The sequence below is a fragment of the Epinephelus moara genome, chromosome 16, assembly GCF_006386435.1.
Source record: "Epinephelus moara isolate mb chromosome 16, YSFRI_EMoa_1.0, whole genome shotgun sequence".
Lineage (NCBI taxonomy): Eukaryota > Metazoa > Chordata > Actinopteri > Perciformes > Serranidae > Epinephelus > Epinephelus moara.
The window spans coordinates 17,691,462-17,718,467 of NC_065521.1; the positions used below are offsets into that span (position 1 = coordinate 17,691,462).

A 27,006-nucleotide genomic window follows, 5' to 3' on the forward strand; every position below is an offset into this window, starting at 1 on the left:
CTTAGAATTTTCCCTTAAAGTTAAAACTAGGGCCTTGTGAAGAAAAATGCTATTCACAGAGCATCTCAGACCTTAAAAGAGCTCCTAGGGAGGACTTGTAAGAGGCTCTTTCTTGAGCAGAGGAGAAAATGGTGGAAACAGAAAGAGGTCAGAGAAATATTCTCCAAACACTGGATGACAGTGAGTAAATGAAATCATGTGATAATGCATGTGGTTGATGTCATTAGGGATACGCACACATTTCCCAGCTAACACCAAACACCAGAGATAAAATGATCACAACACTAAGATATGGATTTGGATATTTGGAAATCTGGAAAAATGCACCAGAGCAGCAGTGATGACTTGGGTCTGTCAACCTTCCATCAGCAGAGTGATCACACTAACAATGACAACACTTTAACAGTCAGCAGTTCATTTCATTTCTGCTGGGTGTCCACACCTTGCAGGCTCACAAAAAGGTGTGACAACTAATCACATCTGTTACAAGAATGTGTCATACCTAGAAGTGGGGTCACCACACCTCACCACACTCCCTCACCGCGGTTAAAGTTTCTATCCCTTCCTTACTCAGAACTTTCCTAAATCACCCCTAAGCTAAAACTCCTTATCAAATGTTTTAGGCTAAGTTAGAAGCTCTCGGAGAGTATTCTCAGAATGTTTGTGAATACAGACACACAGGTGAATCCTGTACTCCAGTGGCGTTTGAATGATCGGGTCTCATTTTGTGCTTTGCAGACTTTCCTTCCTTTGAAAGCTGTTTCCTAATTTGTCTCTGTGCCTTTATGAGCCTTTTTGGTTTTTTACTTTTTGTTTTTCTATCTCGTTGTTGGCAATCTGCTTTTCCAGGGCAGCATTTTTCATGGTCAACTCAGAGTTCTTTATCAGATTCCTTTCGGGCTTCTTTCAGGCCCCAAAGCTGTCCGTGGGGACTGGGAATTTACCAATTTCTCTGGTCCTGCACGTGTTGAGTGGAGTTTTTCTAAATCCTGTCCTGTCCTGGATTAAACTTTGAAATGTATAGCATTCATTGTCATTCTTAAATCTTTCAAACGTCAGCTGCTTTTTGTTGCAAAACCTTGATCCAAAATTTAATAGAATTATTTAAAGGAAAAATGGAAGGTGTAGATTCAATTACAACCAAGTACTGTATGTTCATGGGAGCATTATTAAGGGAAAAGTGGACAACAAATCCAATTAAGTTCACATTGTGTATTAACATTAATTTCTCCCCCACTGATCTGTTGTTCCCCAAACTCTACTCTTCAGAAACTCTAATCAGAAACAGTTACATCTCCTTCTAGAGCTAAGTGTTTGGAATTACATGAGACACAAAGAATGTGCTTAAATAGTCTTTATTTAATTTGATCCATCTTCTGTCCATGTGCCGTAACACCAGAACTACTGATGAGACCGTTAGGTGAAGCTGTAATATGAGAAGCCTGCTGCTGCACTTCATCCAGAGGGTAAAACCCGATTCAACAGTATGAACTTTGAAAGCAGATGAGATCCCAGGCAGCTGTAAGTGCGCTCTTTAAACTTCATATAATGAAAAACAACTGACTGCCATTACAAATAACACCATCAAACATCTGGTCAGCAGCTCTGGTTCGTGGCACGTGGCTCATCCGAGGAAAAATCATTCAAATGCATCTAATGATTCAAGTACACATCTTACCATAAGTCCCTATGTACAGTCTATCTGCAATACATGCACATGGATAGATTGTATGACCCACCAACCCGCATTAAAAATATACATCAAAAACAAAACTAGAAATTCTTCTTATCATCGTCATCCCATAATTGTGTCTGTAAACAGTTCTTAGCATTTTTAATGTTCTTAAAAATCACACAGTACTGTTTCTTTAATAAATTAGAAGGTGAAATACATCATCCACCAAAAATGGTTAAAACGTATTTTTCCTCTCAAAAAAAATATTAATACAAAGATGACAATATTATCTCTTGATTCTTTAATAGGCATCTTCTTGTTTATGTCATTTTATGTTTTATTTTATGATGTTAAATAAAATTCATTTTAAACACACACCCTCACACAAACACCACACACAGTTTTCTTTTAGGTTGCATTGTAGAGTCAGTTTGTGGTTTGGCAGCTGCAGCAGCCACTCCGGGTGTAAAGACAGAGGACGACTGAGGGAATAACGAGGAATATTTAGCCCAGAGGAGAGGTTCTCCACAAGATTTCCTTGTTTTTTTTTTTGCTTTAACAGAAGTTGATGCTCGGGTATTAAATTTCAGAGATTTACCAGGACTGGTTATACGTCCAGGAAAAGCAGCTTTTTGTGGTAACTGAAGTCAGTAATTAGGATTAAAAAGACTTGACTGACCTGTCAAGGCACCAGGCAGCAGTTCAAGCTGAGTATCAGAAACAATACTCATCAGCACCAAAGAGGGTTGCAGTGATTGTAACATGGACGGCTTCCACAGATCTCAAGTGAACCATAAAGCTTTAAAATGAGTCTTACAATGAAAACTTAATACTTCACTTTTTCTGTATTTTCATTGGTAAAATTAATAAAAGACATTTTGATATCTTTTCCTCTCCTGTGTAATGAAGTTGTCTTAATCCTGCATTAAAGCTTTAGCATTGCTTTACAGTTGATATCCACTTTGAAACATCAGAACTTTTGGGAAATACTATGAGCAACTTATGTTCACTCCATTTTGTGTCACAAATAATCAAATAGCAAATGCTCTCAAGGAGGAACAGTAAAAATGCCTTTGCCTGTGGGAGCCAAGAATACATGTCGGCCATCTTGAATCTGGACTATTAGTTTGCAGGTGAAGAGCACATGTGAAAAGCCCTGTAATAGGTTTGCTGTGTCTTTGTGTGTCTGACAGCTGAAGTGTTGAAGGCATCATTTTGTATCCGTCTGAATACGGCCCAAGAAGTTCCTCGGGTGCTCATCCATTCAGTCCATTCTCGTCCTCTTCTCACATGACATCAGCCCTTTTGTCCCTGACTCTGCTCCTCTGTTTAGTCCTGGCCTTAAAAGCAGCTGAGTTGAAAAGATGCTGTTGAAGAAAAAGGTACAAAGATGAGTGCAAAAATATTTTTCTTCTAAAGCTGTAATGACACTGGATGTCTTTTTTCATTTTGAAGCACTTGCAGCTGAACAAGGACGCGGCATAAATGCAAGACGAGGAGGAAAATACTGAAATAAGCATTCACACAGTCCAAGGTCAGATCCTTTATGTGTGCAGATTGAGATTAAAGGACAGAAGAGGTGCCGTTACCTTCTCAAATCGAGAGATCTTGTTGACTTTAACAGCAGCGTCCAGGATGAGGGGAGGGCCGAGGCCAAAGATGTCTCTCAGTAGTGGGTTGAACTGCATCAAAACAAAACACACACTAAAATTAACAACATGGGTTGTGGACATAAATGTCCAACTGTGAATCTACTCAATTTTCTGTTTTCATGTTTATCTTACGACGAGACCTTCAGGAGTCAAACTAAATTGTGAATAAGGATGTGGATGGATGTGAAATATGTGCTTATGACAGCTTTGAAAAGCCACTATTCATCTTTAAAATCTGCCAAAATATAGTGAATTTAATTTAACTGAAGTGTAAACTCATCTTGCCTACCAAGGACCTTAAAGATCAACTTTTCAAGCATTCCTTTTGCTGAAATGTCTCATTTAGAGTTTATTGCTTATTATACAAATCTAACAGCAAGGCGGTGGGATTCACCCACATGTATGTGGTCCATGTGTTGGTGTGTTCATTGTGTTTGTGTGTTGAGCGGCATTTTATGACACACAAAATTACATTTTCCATGCTCATATCCTGCTGCGTAAATTAGCTCTGCAGTGTTCTTACTCATTTTTAGGTGTTTGTGTAGTAGCATCCATGTCAGATGTTAGTGCAGTCACTACTTTAAATATAATATGTAACTTTTCCTCCTTACAATGTCTAAAAACATCTAGACAGATGTTATATATATTGTTGTTGTGTCCTTATATCCTAGATGTTTCCAACAATGTTCAAACCCAGAGAAATCCGTAATTTTTATCAAAGACACAGTCTGTGTCATTTGGCCGCCGTCGCCTGTCAGTGGTGTCATATCCCCTTTGCTCATGCATCAGAGTTGTGGCTGTCTGCCAGAAGTGGTCCAAAATTTACTTTTTATCCTATTTACAGCCACATTTTCATCATTTACTTTTTAGATCTTGGTCATTTTTAACTTAATGTTTTAAGCGGATGTATGATTTTAGTCATCAGACGTCTGAATCTTAAGTTGTAAGAGAAACAAGCTGGGCAAACAGCAGCAGCTCGGCCCTTCTATGTCGAACAGCATTGGAATAGCAACTGAAACTATACACAGCACTACTGGGGCACAAACATTTCATTATTCCTATGAGAACAAACTGAACTACTTCTTTTGGAGTACACTACTGGCTTCACTGTGTTTCCTGACCTGCAGATGGTGGCTGACTCCAGACTCCAGGATCTCTTTGAAGGCATCGTAGATTCTTCTCCTCATCCAGCTGTCGATGTAAACGCTCTCCACTCCAAACCTGATCCTCTCCTCGGTGAAGTCTTCATTCTGCAGAAGGAAGGGGACATCACAACGTCAAAAAGGGCAATAGTTGAAGGACCAATTTACTCCTGTGAAAAAAATTATTTACAACAAATGGTTGCAGCTATGAAACATACCTCTATGTAATGCAGCACCTCTCTGAAGATGTGGCGCTGTTTCCGCCTGTCGTTCTTGGCTCGGTGCTTGTTGCCGTCTGTGGCTAAACTCTTCAGACTTTCACACAGACTTTCACTGTCCTCCACCTCAAATTCCTACACACAAGGGTTACATAATTATAGCATGCAAATATGACATAAAAAACAGAAAACTCCTTAGACAGTATATACGGAAATAATAGTCAAAGAAGTTATACAGTAGTTTAAGCAATGTGTGTGCATACTCCAAACGGTACACAGTTGTTCGTGTGTGCATTTACCGCGTCTATATCTCGTCCCAGCTCCACCAGCAGGGCGATGGTCTCTCCTACTGCTATCCTGTAGTTGACGTCACTGCTCTGCAGACACGCCTGCAGCTTAGGGAGGTGACTACAGGGAGGTAACAGAGGGAGAGAATCACTGAGGGATACACTATTAGTCACCGCTGATGACTTTTTACTTTGGCTACATGAGTTATCAAAATGTTATGCCTATGAGGCTCAACAGAGCTGAAGGATTGCCATAAAGAATATTCTGATGCATCCATTTTCATGTTAAACACTGAGTTTGTTTCACTCACAGGTCAAGCAGCGTAGTCAGTCTAGATGCTGGGCAGAGGGTGACCAGCAGCGACCAGGCCTGCAGGGCGGCACTGTGAAGGCCTGGACTGCCAGGTTTGGGTGTAGGCAGCGTTCCCTCTCTGCTGGGGTAGGAAGACTTGAACACATTCTCCAGAAGGGCCAATGACTTGACTAAATCCTGGAGGCAGTGGTGATGATGATCAGGAGAAAAGAGAGAAAATGTGATGAGAGGTGAGAAAGACATTCTGCTGATGTATAACAATGGGTAAACTGAAACCTCAATATTTCCTGTACCCCCCAGCAAGAATTGAGTGTCATGATGGATTCAGCCTTCGAGGGCAAGTTGTTCTCACCTCTCCTTCTTCTGCAGTAGAGACATAACAGCACATCCCCAAAGCTCTGGCACACTGATGGAGACAGATTTAACACAAGTCAAATACTCTGAAATTTAATTAGTGAAGCTGCAGTTCCCCTGGTGTAAACTTGAATTTTGCTAACATCTGAGTCCAAAGAGAGAGTCCCAAATGGCTGCTGTTAATGTCACACTGTGGGAGTGGTCCTCAAGAGTCCCCTAAACACTGTGGAGTGCTGTGTTTTATGAGTTATGTTTGTTTCCAAAATTGACACAGTGGGCAGAAAATAACACTTGATGAGGGCAGTATGACGCTTAAAACATCAAAGCTACAACCTTGACAGGCTGGGAGATTCTGCTTTAGTGGACAGTCTGCCTCAAAACTGAATTTCTAAGCTTTGACTCATAAGTGGAGGCCAGAGTAACATCAGCTGAGTGGAACAAATGCATTTCAAAAGTTGTGCTCACTGAACTCTTGGCTGAACCAGACCTTTTATTGTCACATTGCTGACTCAGTTCTCAGCTGCTGTCTGCATGACTCATTTATGACACCAGTATTTACACATGCACATGTCTAAGCTGAAATGCCCAATGTTTAATTCTCTGCTCTTCTTGTCTCTTATTTTTAGGAGTCACTGTAAAAGAAAGACAACTCTATATCCAACATTTTGCACAATTTTAGAAAAGGTTTAAGTGAGGACTTACACTCTGGCGAGCTGTTATACTGGCACTGTTATCAATCAGAATTGCTGTGAGGATGGGGCGAAGCATCTTGAAGCCCTCCTCTGCCTCGTCTCCACCTCCAAGCTGGATGCAGAGCAGGGTGAAGACCATGGCCGCCGCTGCCTGCTCCTCTGCACTGCCTGTGGGGAAAAGATAGTTTTTATTTGTTTAACTGCAGCTGTTGTTGACTGCGATTCTGTTCCACCTTGGACCCTTTTACACTGCCTGTTCAAGGGGGGAATGTCGCACTGCTATTCCAGCTTGCTGTTCTGCATAAAAGGTGCAAACATAGAATGAAGGGACAGAGTTGTTTCGCCTTTAAGCTGGCTGTGGACTTAGTAACAGTGCTAAATCAACGTCTGGAAAGGACGGGTGTGATGTTTTGATGACGTGTTATGTGTTTTGCCCATTGCCAGGAGATTTCAGAAGCAGCTGTTAGTAGTTAGCAGCTAACTCGAGGAAGAGCAGCAACTAAAACTGTCCGCAAATTGTGGAGACAATGAGGTCAGGGGGCTCCTTACCCTCCAAGCAGAGGAATAAATCAACCACCATATAACAGAGATGGTAAATGGTTGTTATTGCCATGTTATGCCATTGTTATTGTTTAGACTGCACTGCCCATTGTGTATGTTTTATGTCACACTAGAGACTGACGCTGTTGTTTTACATGTCACACTCATCACGCCTCTTTTGCCTCTGTAACACCAGTATGCTATCGACAATTACACATTAGGGTGGCATCATGCCTGTGTTGTTTAGTTCTATATCAAAAAGCAAATCTGACATAATAAGGGTCTCATTTTGGTCGGGCTCTTGAGAAACAGAGAATTAAATGATTTACCCTTTTTAAGACTCCTTTCCAGGCAGTCGCTGATGGTGAGGCGTCTCTCTGTCAGGAAATCGTACAGCACTCTGGAGGAGAAGGCCTGTCGCAATGACTCCAGACCTGCTAGACGCGTCTTAGCGCTGAGAGACAGATTCAAACAGAGACGAGGAGAGAGAGAGAAAACAAAGGTAGGTATTTATGGAAATATTTTTTAAGTAACATCTCTCCCTGCAATATCTACTAGGGTCTGGTGCTGTATCATCACTTTGCATGTCTTCCTTTTTATTCCTGACATTTCCATTTCTTAATATTCATAGTGACAAAATGAAAGCTAAGAAATAAAATGAATAATAAATAAATAAGCACCTCTTATCCATCAGCTTGTCTATACACTGCTTGAGTTTGTCTTCTGTTTCCTCCTGGGCAGTCTGCTCATCCACCTGCTCCCCTCCTGTGTTTGGCCAGTCAACACACACAGAATTTTGTTAACTGTATGCAATGTTAATGCTTCAGAGGTGCTCAGAGAAATCGAAATGCATATAAAATGTTGGCTGCATTAATTTTCTTTGGTGTATGTAAGTAGTATCTTGACTATCATCCAAAATAAATACGATTCTAAAAAACAAAAAAAAAATCTGTATTTTGGACAAACCTGTGCTCTCTTCCAGCACAGAGGTGCTTTCACTGGCGCTGCTGCAGTGGCTGAGAATATCAGACATCAGCTCATCGTCACTGGCACCCGACTCTCCCTTCACCCCATTTCTCATACCTAGAGGAAACATAAAGGCAGATTAGGAAACAGTTGAGACGAGGGAATAATGAAGGAGAGAGGAGGGGTATGAAGACAGAGGTGGTTGTGTTATATTTACATGATGAAGGATAGAAAAAATATCAACTAATCAACTAATTAAAACTCACAGTTAGAGTCTGTTCACACATAATCTCCAATTTTTGGTTCTGTCAGGGGAGCAAATGTGGATGAATCACCACTGAATCCTGATATGTGCTACCACACACAAGTCTGCATGCTGAATGTTTTCAGATTGGGTGAATGGTGATTTAGAATCAGCTGATCTGGAGAATGCAGAGCATCTCTATCATGACAGGCATGAAGAGAGAGAAGTTGTTGTGGCAGAAACAGAGTACAAAAAAAGATTTTAGAGACAGGAAATAATGAGCAACACTAGGTTGAATATGTATGTAAACGTTTCCAAAATAGAAGCCACAAAGTTGTTGGACAACAACAGGCATTTCCTCCCTTTATTGTACGAACTGCTGCCTAGTTCTGTATTGTCTTTTCCTCAGGCTGTAATACGAGGGAGTGGACAAAATATCTAAACTTTTAATAAATAACACCTCTGAAGAAATTATGATGATCAGTTTTTTGGCGATAAGAGACATTACTTCAATTCTATGGTAATTTGGGGTGATGTTTTATTGCATGCACTTAGTAATCAGATGTGCCAAATTGTTTTGTTACACTGGAAACTGTTTGGAAAAGGGCAGGTACTAAAAAAAAGCTTGGCAGGTGATTGGATGACCCATCAATCTATTACAGGCTACCTTCAACCAATCAGATCAACTGAATCCAGTTAGAAGAAGAGCAAAAACATATTTTCCATCGAGAAAAGCCTTCAGTGCTGTTCATTACTCTTCTTTCAAGGAAGAAAAACACTCAACTACTGATGTAATTGATGCTATTGCAGCATCTGGTATGATAGATAACCTCTTTAGGAGCCAGCAATTGCTTCTCCGTGTGTCTCATCCAATGCCTATATATAAAAATTGACAACGCGTCTCCACTTGCTCCCACTGTACAAAAATTAAGCCAAATGATCCTAGATACAGGTGCTGCCATCTTGCGCTGGTGGCGTTATTTGGAGCCAGTGTCTGTGCAGTAGCGATTGGGAAGTGGAGCCATGGTATCAAGGTCCTGCCCATACACCTGTCTGAACCATGTTATTATGGATCCCATTTAACCCTAAGTTTAGCCCTAACCATGACCTCTTTGCCCTAACCCTAACCACCCCCAATCTCAACACCTTGACAGGGTAAGTACCAGCCAATCATAGCAAGGTAGGGTAGGACTTGCCAAGGAATGAAGTGGGATGTGGATCTGTGAATGAAGCACAGGTGGATTTTCTTCCCCTCAGCAGCAGTTTGTTGATCAGCCTATCAGTTTGTGGTCTGATCGATCAGATTAGATCAATGGATTGGGGGAGCAGCTGTGCAGTTAGACAGGTTTGACCCAGCATTGGACCACGGCTTACACAGTTTCAATGGGAACGCAGCCATTCTCAACTAAGTAAGTTGTAAATGCGACAGCCAACACTAAAATGAGAGCACTGTTGTTATAAGACATTAAATGTTGGTGTCCCTTTTACTGCGCCTGGCGCTCTGCTGCTCTGTCTATGCCCAGAGTATGCTCTGCACTCCGAGAGTGAGGTGCTTTGAATAATCGGTAAATGCCAACAGTGTTCCAAATTAACAGTCCAACTCAAAAAAATAGAAAATCAATATGTGGAGGCAAATGCTCATTTCATGGCCGGCCTCCACAATAAAATGAATGTGTGGGAAACCCTGTACCTAGTGCAATGTCTGGACAGAAAACTCTTCTTAACAGATGATCTCTATAGCGTGGTAAAGAGCCTAAAATGACAGCTGGTTAACTGTGAAATATTAACAGGACGCATCCCAGAATTAACCAGAATTTGGCTGGAAGCCATGTTCCAACAGTGACTAATAGCAGGTTTAGGGAAGTTGACTGTAGGCTTACTCTGCTCAGCTGTCTGTCTTTGTCAGTAACTGTACACCAGTCAAGTTCTTCTTATACACAAATACACTCAGACCCACACACAGGAATGAATAGCAAACACAAAATTGTCATCCACAAACCTCAACTTACAGTCGTCCCTTATAAGGCAACGAACCACCTCCTGTCATTTTCATATCTGCTCTCCAATGCTGTCATGTTTTATTATCAACCTCACCCACACAAGAGCTGATGTGCGCTACATCAATAATCAGGACACAATGACAGGAAATAGCAGATAACGGAGGGATGTTCCATTTGGCAACTCTCCTGTCCTCTTTTATTTTTTTATTGGTACCAGGCAGTAATTTGTGTTTTATTGTTTGAACACAGCTCTGCCCTGTGTGTGTGAGATGGAGTGTGTCAGTTTGTTACACACAGTCAGAACACAACAGGGGAGAAGAGCCATGCAAGCTAAGCTAAGCTAACCCTCAGGTTCCTGCTGGCTCAGGACTTTCTACTGTTGCTGGGATTACTGGAGACCAGAGCGGCCATTCATTTATTCAGTCATTCAGTGTGTACGATCCAGAATGGTCAGACTGTGTGTGTGTGTGTGTGTATATATGTTGCTGTGTCTGTGTGTTCATGTTCAGGTCAGCCAGGACGTCGAGGTTACCCAGGGGTCACTTTAAGTGTTGCAGCAACGCAACATGGAAGTTGCAGTTATGAGTTACATTATAGTTAACAACATTATTAATAACTGTTAACTACCTGCAAAGGTATCAAGTTCTGTCATGTCACTCTGCTTTAGGTACAAGCGCCTACCACAAATAAAGTAAATATGATAGCTAGCGACGCATTTCTGACATCATTAAGCTGTTTCCATGTGTGCTCAGGTTGTGAGAAAATTCCAGAGAAGAATTCAAATACAGCTGAATGAGTAACTGGATCCAGGACTATATCTGTAAACTGAGTAAACTGGAGTACAGCTCAGCCATTTGACCTAAATTTAAAGTGTCGCCTGTCTTTTCATTCTACTGCAAAAGTGAAACAGTCAGGGTGGAAGTTATCTTCAGCCACAAGCTGCCAAATTTATGCTGTGACCGACTTATACTTACCACTATGTACCAGACTATCATTTAAAGGCTCTTCTGCATTCTTATGAAATTGCTATTGACTGGCAAATAGTGATAGTAGCAGTAAAATTAGTGACATCTGTTTGGGCACTGTAGCTTTAACCTGACACATCTTACTGCTGGCTGCCGCTTGTGAAATGTGTTACAGTTGAGCTGACACGATAATAGCTGGATATCTGCTCAATGCCAAACCCGAACTGTAATGTAATGACACAATAGTTGCACAGTGTGTTCCTATTAATAGCTACCTTCTCACCCACGTCAGTATATTACACAGTTAGTTGTAAAACTGGGTGTGTAGGAGCTTATAGTGCTGAACTGGCTATACAAACTAAAGCCTCTGGTCTGACTTGGAAATCATAAATGATGGTATTATTGATAACCTTGTGAAAAGAAATCCAGGTTTTCATTGTTACAAGAAAAACCTGACAACAGCCCTTGAGCCTTGACAACCCTGCGTTCCTTATGTAATATTCAGATTTCTTTAGTAAAATAGCCGCAGCCTCTCCTCACAAAGCTACCATTCACCGCTGAGATAACAGCCCTGCGAGCCTGTATCAGTCAATCATTTCTCCAGTCATCATCCTTGAACCCCCAGCCATTGAACTTGTTACTCCCTCAAAGCCACACACACACATTGATACACACACACACACAAAGGGACAGCTACGCTACTTCCCACGCAGGCCTGCCCACACACAGCTCAGCTATGGTAAGTGTGAGCTCCCTGTTATAACTCACGTGTCGTCTCCAGTTGGGTACTTTATGCTTACATAGCAATCACTCAAACAGCTCCAGTAGTCAGTCAGTCCCTGAGGAAGAGGATCTGATAACGGACAAATCAGAAGTCCAAGCCAAAGAGGTGGGAGCTCATTTGAGTCCCCTGGGCATGGCCTTGTAGTACAAGCTTTAAAATGAAAGACTAAATTAACCTGTGCTCTCTCTACATGATGTTGCTTCACTACAGCTTCACAAATCTAACATCAGATTCAGTCACATTTGCTGTACTATATGTGGAGATTTGGCAAACATTGCAGATTTTAACTCTTAAGCAAGAGTACTGATGACGCCATTATGAATTAAACCAGTCCTCAGTCTATCGTGCAGTGTGGTGGTGATCTGAAAACAGTGTCAAGAAGAGAGACTCCAGGGAGCAATGACTGCCTGAACCCACATTTTTCTGGGGTCAGCGCAGGTAAGAAAAAGAGACTGGATGGTTGGAGAGATTTCAACCAAATAAATGGCCCACTGTGAGCACACTCAGACATAGGCAAAGTAGATGGTGATAAAGCAAGACTAGATGTTAGCAGCCAGCTGTAAGTGAACAGGTTGGGTGGATGAGAAGGTCAGATGTGGATAAACTTCCGTTACAGTCCTTGGCTGTTAGCCTTTTAAACAGCTATCAAATTCAGCCAGACAGTGGGGCATTAACTCATGGTGTGACATGCAGATGCTGTGGTTAAGTCAACCAGCAGTCAGTCAGTACAGTAAGCAGACTGGGCAGGTAATATATGAGGAAGTTAAATCTTTTCAGTGCTGCTGGAAAAACAACGCGGTGAGTTTAGCACGAGAGAGACTGGTGGGTTTACTGCATGCACTGCAGCAAGTTTCGAGAGCTTCTGGACAAGCCTTGAGTCGGACACGAAGCTTAGGTCAGGGAGTCAAGGGTCAGAGGAGTTACCTTTCAGCGAGGCTTTAGCCGACAGCTGCAGCTGAAGAACCTCCTGACGAAGAGAGCCTGGAGATGATGTATGGACGGAGGGATGAACGGATGGATGAAATAAAGGGTGTATAGATTGGAGGGACCAACGATGGGCAGATATATGAATGAATGAAAAAACGCAGGAACGACCATGATGGAGAAGAAAACATCAGAAGTGAGCTCCATTTTTTCCATTCATGAAACTTTGCACTGCAAAATGCTGAAGCACAATTGACAATTCTGCACAAGTCAGAAGCCCTGAGTTACAGTTAGTGTATTTTTAATCTTAAGTAGAAATCCACCACCTGCAAAAATGTGTATATGTGTTAGTGTGTGTGCATTTAGGCGCTGGCACGTGTGCACTTCCCGGGCGACGTCACTCCATAAAACGTGAGGGGGCTGTAACGCCCTTAAGGCACATGCATGGTCCGCACCACTACTGTAGTAAGATAAAAACGTGTAGCGATGACTCCCAGGCAGCAACTTAACAGCACGCAAATCATATTGTAAAAGCACTGAGAGACACTGCTACACTTGTTGCACGGGCTGTTCCTCTTAAACACAGTTTTTACCTACCTGTTTAATTTAGCATTGCGCTGCTGCTAAAAATAGCACGTGGATAACCTTAACCCTACATGTGTAGCTTTTAGCAAATCCGGGTCCTGAGCGTTAGATGATATCATCAGTTAAACATAGGATGAATCACACTTGGTGGACAGCCCGTCAGTGAGTCTACACGTGTGTATAAACTCATTAAGTGAGTGGCTTCAACATAAATGTCTCAAATTAAGCTGCAGCTCTAATTATAAGCCACATGGCTGAACATGGCAGACAGGAAAACCATATACAAGTAGCTGAAGTTGGAGGAGCAACAAGCTGCCTCACTGTTTTTATCATACACGCCATATGGCAATGACACCCAATCTACTAACGCTTCATTACTCTGTCTTAATGCGAAAGGTGTGGTGATCGCGCTTTACAACGTCTATCACTTCCATCCTAACTGCTATATGCAGTCATTACACTACCGCTGGTTGCCTGCCAGAAGCTGAATAGTGAGTTAGCATGGCCGCTGCTGCTGCTGCTGCTGCTATACTTACCCGGCTTGCCGGAGCCACGTTTCCCCTTTTTACTCCGTGGCATTTCGACTAACGCTTTGATCCACACTTCACAACAAAGCTAGCTGGTGTTAGCTAGCTCACGTTAGCTTGCTCTCAGTCAAACTGTCAACTCGGCTCCTCGCAGGTTTGACAGTTGATGTGAAGGTGTCAGCAGCAGAGGGCTGGATAGTCTCCGCGGTGTGTCCTCACAGCTGGATGAAAAGCTCCCAAAATTACACCTCCTCGCGCACTTTTGTTGACACTTTGGCTAACGCTGGCTAGCGCCGTTCACGAGCAGCAACCGCCAGCACGCTCAGCAACTCCCCGCTTTCTTCACTTGTGGAATAAAGAGTTGTCAGGCGGCGGAAAAGTCACTTTCTTCAACTGGTTTCTCGGTGTATTATCTATGATTGTCCCCCGGTAATCTGTATCTAATACCAGGTTGAGATAGTAAGTATTTTCCAAAGTGTTTGGGACGGAGTTTTGAGCACGCTGCTGTCGCCAAGTCCACCATCTTCCTCTCAGTAACTGTACTGAAAAAACCGGCAGCCGGGGTTGCCAGGTTAGTTCGGTTAGCATCCTCCGTTTCCGGCTTCCAAAGTCAACCACAGACATTCTGGATGAATCCCATTAATGCGAGGTCTTTCTATGGGATGGTCAAACTTGAGTACAGTCAGAATTTTGGGTAAAAAGTTAATATATTGAAAATACAGTCAGTGTTGAAATTCTTAAAAGAATAGTGAATTATCCAAAATATTAAAAACCTTGAAGTTAAATCACAATACTGACAATAGAGGCATCATTTTTGAGCGTTTCTTAAAAATAAATAAATGAATAAATAAAATTTGAAAATAATTCAGATGTATGTGCTGATCTTTACCCAATTTTTTTATTTTTTATTTTTTGCCAGACAGATGGCTCACAGTAATGTAAAGTGGGATGTCTTGTATAAAAAACATTTGTGCAATATTATTTTAATATCAGTGTCCATTACAGTAGAAAAAAAATGACAGTGGGAAATTGTAAATTGAAATAGTCTTTAATAAAGAGAAAATATTTTCTACGTTATTCAAAATGTTAACATGAAAATTCAGTTAAATATTAAAATCCACAGTGACGCAAAAAGTGCATCTTCAAGACAGAAAACCTGACAATCTATAAATCAGTAGTATTTCTATATTAAGTATGTTGTTATTTCTAACAAAATAATACATTCAGCGTTCTATAGAAAGTCCAAAGACAATAAAATTACTTTTCATTAGTTGCTAGACAGAAAACACATGATGACAATTAACATATTCAAGTAAGGTTTTCATTGTACCACATGTAATGTCAATTTCTCTTTTAGGTTCATCATATGATCATATTATAAACAGTAGTTGGTGTAGAGATCAGGTTTTTCACCATAGCAACAGAGCAAACTAGAACCCCTCTTAAAATCTTTCCAAAAACAACTCCTTGAGAAAATTTGCTAATTAGTACAAAATGCCAGTTCGACAAACTGAACCAGCACGTTAGTGTTGATTAACATACTTCAGATAAGGGTTATGTGTTGAAAGGATTATTAGTTGGCCCTGTCTGACCTCCCTTGATCAAGCTGTTTACAACTAATAATACTATGGATAGAAATTTGGCACTGTGACATTTGACAGACCTTAAAAAAAAGCCAACATGTACTGTTAAAACATCAGAAGAAAGATTTGGAATCTCTTTGTTTTGGTCCAGTGGCAAAAAAGTAAATGATGTCATGTTTTATTAGCGAAACCTACAATCTACAACAAAAGGTTAATTCAATCTTTGTGTTTAATGGATTCACACAGCCTCATTCTTTCTTATCTTACTGGTAGTGCAGGAAGTTGATTCAGTTCAACCTGCTCTCCGCTTATAAAGTAGAAAAAAATAACAGTGCTTGGTCTACAAATCATGTTAACACAGCATCTAAACCCATACTGTCGCACATACTGTACGTTCTCAGACTCAACAATACTGCTTTTAATTTATTTCATGCACACCCATCCACAGATGAATCCATGTTAATGGATGCAGCCTTTCTTAAACAAACACACACACAGGCAGCACACTAGCTGCTTGTAGAGAGACAGCCTGCTGTTTAAAATGTCCTGCACAAAGTCTTGTAGCATCCTGTTGTCCTCAAAGCACCCATCACTTTATACTCTTGTGCATTTAATATGCTTCACAATGAAAGTGCCTGATCACATGACCAGCACAAATACTGTATTGTATAGTAGTTTGTCATATTGGGTAATTCTCTCTCAGAGAGCTCACAAACAAAGACTTTCAGTCTTTTTTCAGTGTTGTATTGCTGGAGGTAAACAGACGGGGGCAGCATTGGTAAATACGGGACAGGGTTTAGGAATGTTTCCAGTGTATGTATTGTGTATGCATGTGTATGGGTGGGTGTGCTATATGTGTGTGTCCTTCCTATCCAGAATAGTAGTTGGTGGGAACGAAGGGCATCTTGCTGACGGTGGCGGGCACTGCTTTTTTCCTGACCTCGACCTGGATGGCTGTTCCGTTCTTAGTGAACGCTGCGTCCACGTAACCCATGGCAATGTTCTTTTTTAGGCAGGGGGAGGGGCAGCCGCTGGTCACCTCACCTAAACAAAACAGCAAAGAATAGGTCATAACTTGGAACCTGTCTGAGGCACTTTCGGGCTTCATCTTCAGAGAAAAAAAGATGACGAGGCAGAATAAAAACTACTGGATTTTTTTAATTGGTCCTACTTTGTGGTTCATATTTTCTTTCTGGTCATTTACTCAACCACTAAAAGCTTAGAGTGGCAACAGACTTGCAATCATAAGGATTTTTTTCAGTATTAATATATGTCACACTTTGGTTTATGCATGCAAAATAACATGTGAAAATATGCTATAAAAATAAACTGATATTTATCATTACCCACAGTGATATGGTGTGTATGCCATCTTATGTATGATGTCAAACTAAAGTGCACATTTATAATCAGATGATATAGTAAACTCACAATGTGTAGGATGTCAAAATGTCTGACTCTGGCGACCCCCAGTGGTAAAACCATAAATTCTACACTTTGTGGCCTTAGTATTAACTCTTTACTGTGTCAGTTGTGGTTTGTGTTATTTTAAAACAATTTTCAACCTTCCAGTTAAACTAAACACTGTTCATTTTATTTCACATTTACTCCAGCAGTGATTCCCTCCCTCTGGTGATGCACCACTCCTAACTGAAACAGAGGTACCACAGCTCTCTCGTGTCCACCATTCCACTGTGTTGTTCGCTCACTCACCTATAACCTTTCCATCAGGGCTGAGTATGGGTGTGTGTTGCCTGACGGGGGGGCCGGTGGACACCAGGCCGACTCTCTTCCTGGCTGTCTTGGCTTTTATTTGAGGTACAATGATGTCAGCGCCTGGGAAATCCTTGGCCTGACGCCGACGCTTTCCTGTGTGAGAGAAGACAAAGCAAAGAAGTTAAAGAAGTTAATAAAAGTGAACCAACACAAGCTTATCATAAAAATATAAATTATAGCTGTTTTCAGTAACTGTTCCTGGGCTCTCAGTATCAAAGACACTGTTGATGTTCACAGTCTGTTTCATGTTTAAAACTCCGAGTTGAATGTTTCTGATTTCACACGCGACATCTTTTTAATTCCAGAGTATAAAAACAACAATTGGATATTTTACAGTGAGCTGTGTGCCAGACCATTTCTTGGCAGGTCTACGCTCGTTGCCGGGCAACTGGTCCCAGACAAAAAAATGGGCCGGCATACATCCTCTGTGAAACTGCTAATTGTCATTTTTATAACATGTTCATTAGTGAGCTGTAGCGGTGCTGGTAGACAGTTTGTTATGTTGGGACAGAGTCAGGATCGCTGTTGCATGGGCACAGACACTGACAAGGGGTAGAACAAAATAGTCTGTACTTAGTTTTTGTTTTGTTTTGTTTTGTTTTTACCATAACTAATGGGCTATCTGAACATTTGTTTTAAATGTTTAACAGCATATGATAAGGTGCCTGTCAGAAAATATATTTTGAAAAGATGTGTGATTTTATCTAAATCCTCCAATTTGACATCACAACGTCATCACGTCAGGTCAAAGTGCAAGAGTCAAGGTCAGCTATACTTGGAGAGCGATTTGTGGTATGGGGAAATCAGGCCCCCAGGAAAGCCTCTCAGCCTTGCAGCAAATTTTTCCTAGTGGCCATTTGTGGTACTGTAAACCTGTTGACAGGACACCTCCAGCTGCAAAGAAAGTCAATTATAAATCTTTCTTTTCAAAATTTTTGAGCTATGGTGGTTTTATATTTATAAAACTTTCCTCAAGCCAGGAAAAGTGTTTAAAAATCTGTGATGTAATGTTAAGTCTACCAGCCAAACGGGAACTTGCAGGTGGGGAGAAACACTACTGTGCATATTCAGTTGGCCACATACTGTTGAGGTAAACCCAGAAGCTACAAAACGTTTTTGGCCTATGCACCAGGGAACAACTCAGTTGAAATGAATAGGGGTCATTTTTGGTCCAGCATCTAGTTACTATTAAAATCTATGGGGGAGATAACCAAAAGTGCAGACAGGTTGAACGAGCTTAGAAAGACCAGGGAATTGCCAGGACACTTTTGGAGCTGCTTTTTACATCCACAAAATATTTTGGCCATGAAGGACTCCCACTGCAGGGGTATGGGCACTGGGAGCAGATGATTTGCCCAGGGGATGTGAGCTTCAGCAAAGAGAAAACTGCATGTCCACCATTCAACACCATTCACAAAGGTAATACTAGAAATTTTGGCACATGCAGTCCAGTAAAAAATGATGTCTGAGGCAAGTAAGTGCACATTCTTTGGACTAATGGCTGAAGGAACCATCGACCTAAGTACATCTGAGCAACTTTCTTTTACCTGCTGTCAGCACATGCACATTTAATGTGCAGTACTCCCCAGCAAAAAGATATTCCCAGGTGCATGAGCTGTTTCCCGCTGCTTCAAGTCTTTATGCTCGGCTAAGCTAATCAGCTGCCGGCTCCAGCTACATATCTACTGCACAGACGTGAACATGAAATCAATCTTCTCATCTAACTCTCTGCATGACCAAATATAATATCGAAACAGTAAATGATAATATTTTGTAATGAATACTAAAATCCTACCTATGGTCCAGACTAGGGTGCCCTCCACAGGCGTGGTGGTCTCATCTATGTCATTGCCATACAAGCAAAGCCCTGCCTCCAGCCGCAGACTGTCCCTGGCGCCCAGACCGGCCAGCTTCACCTCACTNTGAAATCAATCTTCTCATCTAACTCTCTGCATGACCAAAGAGTCCCAATATCGAAACAGTAAATGATAATATTTTGTGATGAACACTAAAATCCTACCTATGGTCCAAACTAGGGTTCCCTCCACAGGCGTGGTGGTCTCATCTATGTCATTGCCATACAAGCAAAGCCCCGCCTCCAGCCGCAGACTGTCCCTGGCGCCCAGACCGGCCAGCTTCACCTCACTGTTAGCCAGCAGCTTCTCCGTCAGCTCCACCACTCTGGACTGAGGGACGGAGATCTGGGACACAGAGGCACAGACAGGTTGTAGAGCTGGGTCTCCATCCAGGAAGTTTTAATGGAAATAAAGAAGTGGAAACAGCACTTTAACTCATCACTGCTGAAATAAAAACACAAGTCTGCTGCTGGAGGTGAAGTATATTTTCAGTAAAGATATATTAGTATAATACAGATGATGTTTTTTAGTTGTTTACTTACTATGTTGAGAAAGACTACTTATCTGCTTCAGCATTTAAAGACATTCAGCATTATTAGCATCTTATTTTTGCAGACCTAAAATGTTCATGGGATAAAACACAGAGTGAGTCAGCAGCACTGAAGGGAAGATGAGTCTATGTGAAAGAAAACGTTTGATAATGATAAACAAACTCCCACAATCCCGCTGTCAGACAGAGAGAGACCCACCCACACCCATCCTGATATCTGCAGAGGTCCAGCACAGTGGGCTGAGAGAAAAGATAAATCCATGTAGTAAACCATTAACAACAAAATGGAAGTGAACCAAACTGAACACAGCACTGTGACAACAAGTCTGTGTGTTTAATGATTTAGCACATTAAATGCTGAAAGAAACCATCTTATCAGTTTCACATTGTGTTTTCCTCTTATGAGAACACTGGCACACAGGAGCAGGAGAAGGTGTGCGTACGCAAGACGATTTTTTAATTGTTTATTAGCCAGTTGCTTGACTCAGTGGATGGCAATGTCTGTCTATTGGTCTGTCAGTGTCTGTTTGTCCATCAGTTTGGTCCAGACTAAAATTGATCAAAAATTATTAAATGGATTGTCGTGAAATATTGCACAGATCCTTGTGGTGCCCGTAGCATAAATCCCACTAACTCTCCCTAAATGTTTCTCCAGCACACTGGTTATCAAACAATGACACATGCACCACTGGTGGTAGCAAGCTCCCTCTAGTGGTACGTGGNTTGGTCTGTCAGTGTCTGTTTGTCCATCAGTTTGGTCCAAATTGATCAAAAATTATTAAATGGATTGTCGTGAAATATTGCACAGAGCCTTGTGGTGCCCGTAGCATAAATCCTACTAACTCTCCCTAAATGTTTCTCCAGCACACTGGTTATCAAACAATGGCACATGCACCACTGGTGGTAGCAAGCTCCCTCTAGTGGTACGTGGAGGAATCTCCAAAATATATATGTTTTAATTAATTAATTTAAATATATATAATGCTACCAAAATACTACAACATTACGACAACAGAGTGCACCTGTGCCCATGATTAGTCTATGCCACTGTATTTTAATGTTGATCATAGTGGTGGTACTTTGAGAGCCTAATATTTCCTGAGTTTCTTTGTGGGGTAAAAAGTTTGACAACCACATTTGCCACACACATTCAGAGGGTCTACAAATGTGTGAAAGTAGCAGCTTCATTAACCTTCGTCTTTGCTCAAAGTCACTGTCAGATATAGCAAAAAAAGCAGAGGAAGAAAGCAAAGAGAGGAAAGGAGAGAAAGAAAGATGCTGACCTCCACTCCATCCTCTCCAGTGTATCCACAGCGGGTCACCCTGCAGCCAGGGATACCAAACACAGTGGCCAAGGTGGAGGTCATGAAGGTCAGCTTACTGAGGTCCTCTTTCAGCCCTGCCTGGAGCACCTGAGACATGGATGGACCTGACGACACACAACACAGCTGATAAACTATCAACATAAACCAGGACATAGAGAGTCCTACACAGAGGAGGTCAAAAAGTCATGTCACAAAGAGGTAAGAGAGATGGATAGAGTGAAGTAAGGAAGAATATTCTACCTTGCAGAGCAATCAGCGCTTCATCAAGGAACTCCAGATCCACATCAAAACCTTTAGCTTTGAACTCTGCCAGTCGAGCCTGTAGGTAAAACACACACACGTCACACATTTTCTATCAGTCTACCACACTCCCCATCTGTCTGTCTACACACACCCTCTGTCTGCATTTACCTTCATATGAGCTGTGTCTTTGTCGGCGCAGCCAGCGTTGGAGACGACGTAGAGGTAGCCCTGGTCTGTCTTTGTCACAATGAGGTCATCGATGATCCCTCCTTTCTCAGTGGTGAAGAGGGACAGTGTGCCCTAAGTGGATGAGTGGGTGAGTATGTTAGCTATGCAATGGCTCTGTTCACAATAAATGGATCTTAGATGATGCCAGCATAGGGCTTATTTTTTCTGTGACTGTATCAATGTTTATTTTGAATTTCAAAAAAGGTGGAAACTTATACAAGGTTGTGTGACATTTTGTGGTTTTCTCATCTCCCCATTTTCTCACCACCTCTGCTCCATGAAGCATCTTCTGAGCTGTCCTTACCACAAAAGTCTTCTCATAGCAGAAAACCCAACAACCTTTGGATGCATTTTCACCTGGATTTTATCCAAAATCAGTTTAAGCCAAGCTACTGATTCTTAGAACAGACTTCATGGAAACTCAAATCCGTTGAGGATAAACTGGAATCTGAGAACTAATTTTGCCTGGAGAACCACAGTGCATTGATGTTTGTGATAGGTCAGTCTACCACAACTCTGAACTCTGTCCCATTTCAGAGGATTCGACGGAGCTGCCCTTTGAAAACGGTCTATAAAGGCATGACAAATGACAAAACAAGGCTGCAGTCAGACAGAGGTCGCATTCCTCACCTACATTTGTTTGGGGCTGAAAGTGAGAGAGGCCTATTTAATTCAATTCATTTAAACAGAACTTTATTTATCCCGAAGGGAATTCTTGTGCAGGGAATGCTTCAAATTACAGTAACAGAAATTACAGTGACAACAATTAACGTTAACAAACCAGTAACAACCAGAACAACCAGCAGGTTCACACAAGGTCACACACTGGGCCTAGTTTTTAAAAACATTAGAGTAATAAGTATTAGTATCAAACTATTCAAAATACACAAGATATAAAGTGTTTCAGGAGCAAAAAGCAAAAACCAGTGCCAGTAACATTAGAAGTAAGCTAAGTGCAAGAGTTACTAAAAGGAACCAAAATGGTGGGAAAATGCAGATTACAAATAATAATGAGAAGTAGTACGGCACATGATTTTGAGACAATGATGTTGCACTACACTGACAAGTGATCATGATTTAGTGTGACCCATTGTGACATTTTGTCTTGAAATGTGGACTACGGTGGAGGTGGCTCCTGAGATGCCACATTATTGAACACATTATTATTCATTATTCATTTTTATTTTAACGCAAACACAGTCAGTGTTAAATAATCATTTCTTATCACATGTGCTTGTCAGTTCCCCTCAGCTCAAAGGTGCATTTTAGAGTCATTCAGCTCACTGTTTCAGTCTTTGAGCCCGCAGCTTTACTGTTTCTGTTTCACTTACTGATTTCATCAGATTTGTTTCACGATTCAGCAGGCGGTTGCTTTTGGCTTAAAAAAAAATCTCCAAAAACCTACTGTACACTACCTGACCAGCACCAAGAAGAGAACAGAAACAGTTACAGTATGCCACATTTCCACTGCATGGTACAGCACGGCTCTACTTTGACTTGAGTTAAAGTTGAGTTACTCTTTCTCAGTTTTCCATCAGACACAGTTGTGGATAGTACCTGGTACTTTTTTTTGGTACCACCTCCGTTCGAGGTTTGATGCAAGCTGAGCACATACTACAACGTGAAGCTGAAACACTGCAGACCACTGATCAGAGAGAATTGTCACTAGAATCATCACTTGCTCAGCATGGGACATCCTGCACAAACACAACAGTTTTTTAATAATCATGCTACCGTCAACAGCAACCACATTTTTTTTAATATACTCAACCCAGATTTTTTTTTTAAAAATGGTAGCCCGCAAAACTACACCGTACACTCCATACACAACGCCTTACAATTCACAAAGTGCAGAGTTTCTTATGTTTGGTTGCTGATGAAAGGATCAGTGAGAGCTGCACTGACAATGATGTCATGATAGTTTCACGCAGTGTCACTATGACAACCAGCTGAGAATCCCACCTACACTGTGGGGATACTATCTACAGTGGAAAACAAGAAAAGTTCATATTGTTTTATAAATGGGACCCCTGGTACTAAAAGTGAGTTAAGATGGGTCAATTTGAGCTGAAATTATGGATTAGCTGGACCTTATTAATCAGGTGGCCAGAAACACTCCAAATGCTAATGTAAGTATCTGGTGAATGTTTAAATACCCAACTGTCTGCTAAAAAGTTTCCCATATCAACTTGAAAGGGGAAGATACGTCTATGTAAGTGAACAAAAACATCTCAGAGTTAATGCAGGTTCAATATGAAACCATCCTTCAGCTCACCTGGTTGTCCTTGAGTTCTGCAATATCTGCAACTACTAGAGACTCCATGAACTTCACCCTGTCTTTGCCGTGGACTTTGGTCTGAGAGAAATAAAGAAAACGATATATTTAAACATAGCAATGGCAACAAAACAAACAAATGTAACTCACAAGGTACCTTATTTTACTATGATTTTGGTGATGCAACGATACTGGAACTTCTAACTTTGATACAATACCATGAAAAATAAAAAATTTTGATACCACAGAGAAAAATTGACTTTGATGGAATACAATTAATTTAAAGACAAATATAACACGGCTATAACATGACAGCAATGACTTTTCTTTTCTTGGTTAGTTGCACAGGACAGCAGAATGACTGTACACATTAACAATAAGAGAGAAAGCACAGCTGGTACCTGTGTATCAATACTACAAAAAAATGAGATTTGAAAATATTCAGATTCAATATGTATAAATAAATCAATATTTCTGACAACCCGGCTATGATTATGTGAGTCTATGAGCACTATGAAATACTGTGTGTATTTGTGTGTGTCTGTTGACACTCGCCTCACCTGCAGCATGTGGCTGACATCAAAGATGGAGCAGTGCTCTCTGGTGTGCATGTGTGAAGCGATGTGACTGTCTTTGTACTGGACAGGCATACTCCAACCTGCAAACTCCACCATCTTCCCCCCATGCTCCCTGTGGAAGTCAAACAGTGGAGTCTTCTTCCAGGCAGCCTGGAGGGAAATTAAACATTATACTGAGTGTATATAAAGTGAATTCTGATATATTAATTAGAATGGTTGAAGTGATGTGTCTTAAATGTGCTACAATGAGGATTTCTAAATATCTATACAATGTTTAATCTTACATGTCAGTTTTGTTTGTACAAGTGTTTCGAAAAATGTTATCATCATTTTTGTATTTGACTGTTATATGGTATATTTCAATGTAATAACAAAAGTTATGTATTGCGTAATTTCAAAGAAGACCCATATACTTGTCAAATGGCAGTATAGGTCAGTCCCTGCCTACGCTCCTGTGTACTATTCTTTCTGCTCTGACTTCTGACCTTTGAACCTGCCAGTGAAGGGGGCTTATCAGCGCAGTAGCAGAAATGCATTGTGGGGCAGAGTGTGTGTCGGCACTTTACATAACACTCAATTGTTTATTTTTTATTTTTTTCCAAGTCCAAAGTCAGCTATTAATTGGAATGAACAAAGGAGGAGTGGTTGTTCTGGTTCTAACACACACACACACACACACATACACTTAATGAACTACTACTGATTACAGCGCGTCACATGGTTAGGACTTTAGTCTTTTTACCCCTTTTGCTTTGTGCAACACTCAGAGATAAATCTTAGCTGACATATTGTGTTTGACTGATAGTTTAGACTCCTTTGTTCATTCAAATTAATCTTTGGTCTTTATTGTTTCCACAAATATGAATATTATCTTAAGCAGCTGAAAAGTGCAGAAATTCTCTTTCTGAGTCATGCTCCTGATGTCTGCTTTATCGTTTAATTCATATCTCTTGCAGAAAAATCACTGAAAGTGCAGGAAGGAAATGAATGAATAAATTACTGGATGAATGAACATGGGTAAGGTCACACTTCAAACCTTCCCAGAGATAGAGCTGGCAGTGCTGTAGATTCAGTCACTCGTGCTTTTAATAAAATCATGTTGTGCAGCTCGGTGAAGTGAAGCAGGCAGAGGGAGAGAGGATGACAGTCTGCTGGGACAGATGTGCATTATGTCTGCATGAAGTGACTGCTGCTGCTGTGGCACACTCTCATGTTATTGTAATATGTAGTAACACTAAAAGAGCAAGGGAGGTGATGTTTAAATATGATGGCCAAAATAGCTCCAACACTGGCACCCACTGAATCCTAAAAATCTGGATTTTTACAATCTAGACTTCAGATATGATCCGGAAAGTTAAAAAATCTGACATAAAGAATTATCTTAATTCATATTAAACCTACTACTGAGGACAATTGACACGTCATATATGTAAAATCTTTATTTAAAGAGACTATTATGGAAGTTATTTCCTATAAGAAATTAAGTATCAACACACCAGAGGGCCACACATTCTGTAAAACAGCCAGTATTGTTGTAATACTGATAATTAAATGAATCAACACAATATCTGTCCAAATAATATCAATGCACATTACTAAAGCACATGCACTTTGCATAAGTACTGTAGCAGTGCACAAAGTTTACCGTGCAGCGACCCTTGACGGTCCACCTACCTCAGCACTTGAAGCCTGTCTCCTCCCCGCACATCCAGCTCCAGCCACCCGCAGCAAACCGTCTCTGGAAGCCCGCAGCCCGAGCCCCGAGCCCCCGACACCGACCAGCAACCGAGCCCACATCATGCCGCCTGATCCCCCGCTGAAGTCTCTCTCACACACTCGCTCCTGACGGGTAACACTTCCGCTGTGCTGCTAAACTCTTTGGACTCCTCACACTGGAATTCCTGCTCTTCTGGCAAAAACACATGCAGCGGCAGCGATTGGAGGAAAGAGCAAAGACTTGTGGGATATGTAGTTGATAAGTCTGTTTGCCCAGGAAGGAGCTCTTGTTTGATGACTCTCGCCTCATCTTATTAAACTAAAGTAATAAAGATATAATGGTTGATTATAGGCATAATATCCCAGGGTCATATATATTTTTAAGGATAATGTTGTGGCTTATAAGGGTCAAACCTGGTCAGCTTCAGCCAAAATCTGACCAGGTTTTTAACAGTGGTCCAAAGCTGGGATGTACTGTGCAAACAGAAGAACTGAAAGGAGCAGTGTGCAGGATTTAGGGGGATCTGTTAGATTTGTTAGCTTAGAATGAGCCCTTACATCAACATATGGAGCACGTCGTCTTCCACTGAGCCCACCATGCTGCACTGCCATGTTTCTACAGTGGTCCAGAATGGACAAAAAGTGACAATTCTTTTCCGAGCCCAGTCTCGCTCTGAAGTCATCGAAATCCGGCACTTGGGCAGTGACTTGCGGTGTCAGAAACCAACGAAAAAAGGCATCCTTTAACATCGGTGTGATATGCAGTCGGTTGCCGGCGGCATCAAGGGGACAGCGGCAGGACAAGGACAAAAGTTAAGGCTGTGAAAGTCCCAGTTAGGTAGGCGGGAGGGGTGGTGGATGGGTCCAATAAACACAGATTTTCACCTGAGAGAGCGGTGTTCTCGTCCTGTAAGATTCTAAAGCCAAACCCTGTTTTTTTTTCTAAACCTAACCACGTGTTTTGATAGCACCTTGGGGTTGTGAGAAAGCGCAATTTCGTTCCCATGT

The 27,006-nt window shown here is 41.3% G+C and overlaps 2 protein-coding genes across 4 annotated transcripts; both read right to left on the reverse strand.

The window, feature by feature from the left end:
* Positions 1 to 1,339: 1,339 nt before the first annotated feature.
* Positions 1,340 to 14,406, reverse strand: ifrd2 (interferon-related developmental regulator 2). 2 transcript variants are annotated; one of them, XM_050064862.1, is made up of 13 exons: positions 13,878 to 14,406; positions 12,757 to 12,813; positions 7,840 to 7,956; positions 7,554 to 7,638; positions 7,203 to 7,327; positions 6,344 to 6,501; positions 5,640 to 5,693; positions 5,286 to 5,464; positions 4,987 to 5,095; positions 4,688 to 4,822; positions 4,449 to 4,577; positions 3,265 to 3,357; positions 1,340 to 3,042 (listed from the first exon to the last, which is right to left on the reverse strand). In XM_050064862.1, exons 1-13 carry the CDS (start codon positions 13,918 to 13,920, stop codon positions 2,962 to 2,964), a joined length of 1,365 nt encoding a protein of 454 aa, XP_049920819.1. In that variant the 5' UTR covers positions 13,921 to 14,406; the 3' UTR covers positions 1,340 to 2,961. The 2 variants fall into 2 exon arrangements, with proteins under 2 accessions (XP_049920819.1, XP_049920820.1); XM_050064863.1 differs by lacking the exon at positions 12,757 to 12,813.
* Positions 14,407 to 14,910: 504 nt separating this feature from the next.
* amt (aminomethyltransferase) lies at positions 14,911 to 26,196 on the reverse strand. 2 transcript variants are annotated; one of them, XM_050064866.1, is made up of 10 exons: positions 25,957 to 26,196; positions 24,265 to 24,432; positions 23,705 to 23,785; positions 21,370 to 21,501; positions 21,199 to 21,277; positions 20,917 to 21,062; positions 19,369 to 19,428; positions 19,023 to 19,143; positions 17,165 to 17,320; positions 14,911 to 16,495 (listed from the first exon to the last, which is right to left on the reverse strand). In XM_050064866.1, the coding sequence occupies exons 1-10, from the start codon at positions 26,080 to 26,082 to the stop codon at positions 16,320 to 16,322; spliced, it is 1,245 nt and encodes a 414-aa protein (XP_049920823.1). In that variant the 5' UTR covers positions 26,083 to 26,196; the 3' UTR covers positions 14,911 to 16,319. The 2 variants fall into 2 exon arrangements, with proteins under 2 accessions (XP_049920823.1, XP_049920822.1); XM_050064865.1 differs by lacking the exon at positions 19,023 to 19,143 and having other exon boundaries at positions 19,248 to 19,428; positions 25,957 to 26,195.
* Positions 26,197 to 27,006: the final 810 nt, after the last annotated feature.

Coding starts and splice junctions, on each gene's coding strand:
- ifrd2 (XM_050064862.1), bottom strand. CDS start 13,920: ATGCCACGGAGTAAAAAGGGGAAACGTGGCTCCGGCAAGCCGG. Junction 6,502..7,202: donor GGAAAGGAGTCTTAAAAAGG/GTAAATCATTTA, acceptor TTTTCCCCACAG/GCAGTGCAGAGGAGCAGGCA. Junction 5,694..6,343: donor GTATAACAGCTCGCCAGAGT/GTAAGTCCTCAC, acceptor TGTCTCCATCAG/TGTGCCAGAGCTTTGGGGAT.
- amt (XM_050064866.1), bottom strand. CDS start 26,082: ATGATGTGGGCTCGGTTGCTGGTCGGTGTCGGGGGCTCGGGGCTCGGG. Junction 23,786..24,264: donor ATGTCAGCCACATGCTGCAG/GTGAGGCGAGTG, acceptor TATTTCTCTCAG/ACCAAAGTCCACGGCAAAGA. Junction 17,321..19,022: donor CACCCTAGTCTGGACCATAG/GTAGGATTTTAG, acceptor TCTCTCACACAG/GAAAGCGTCGGCGTCAGGCC.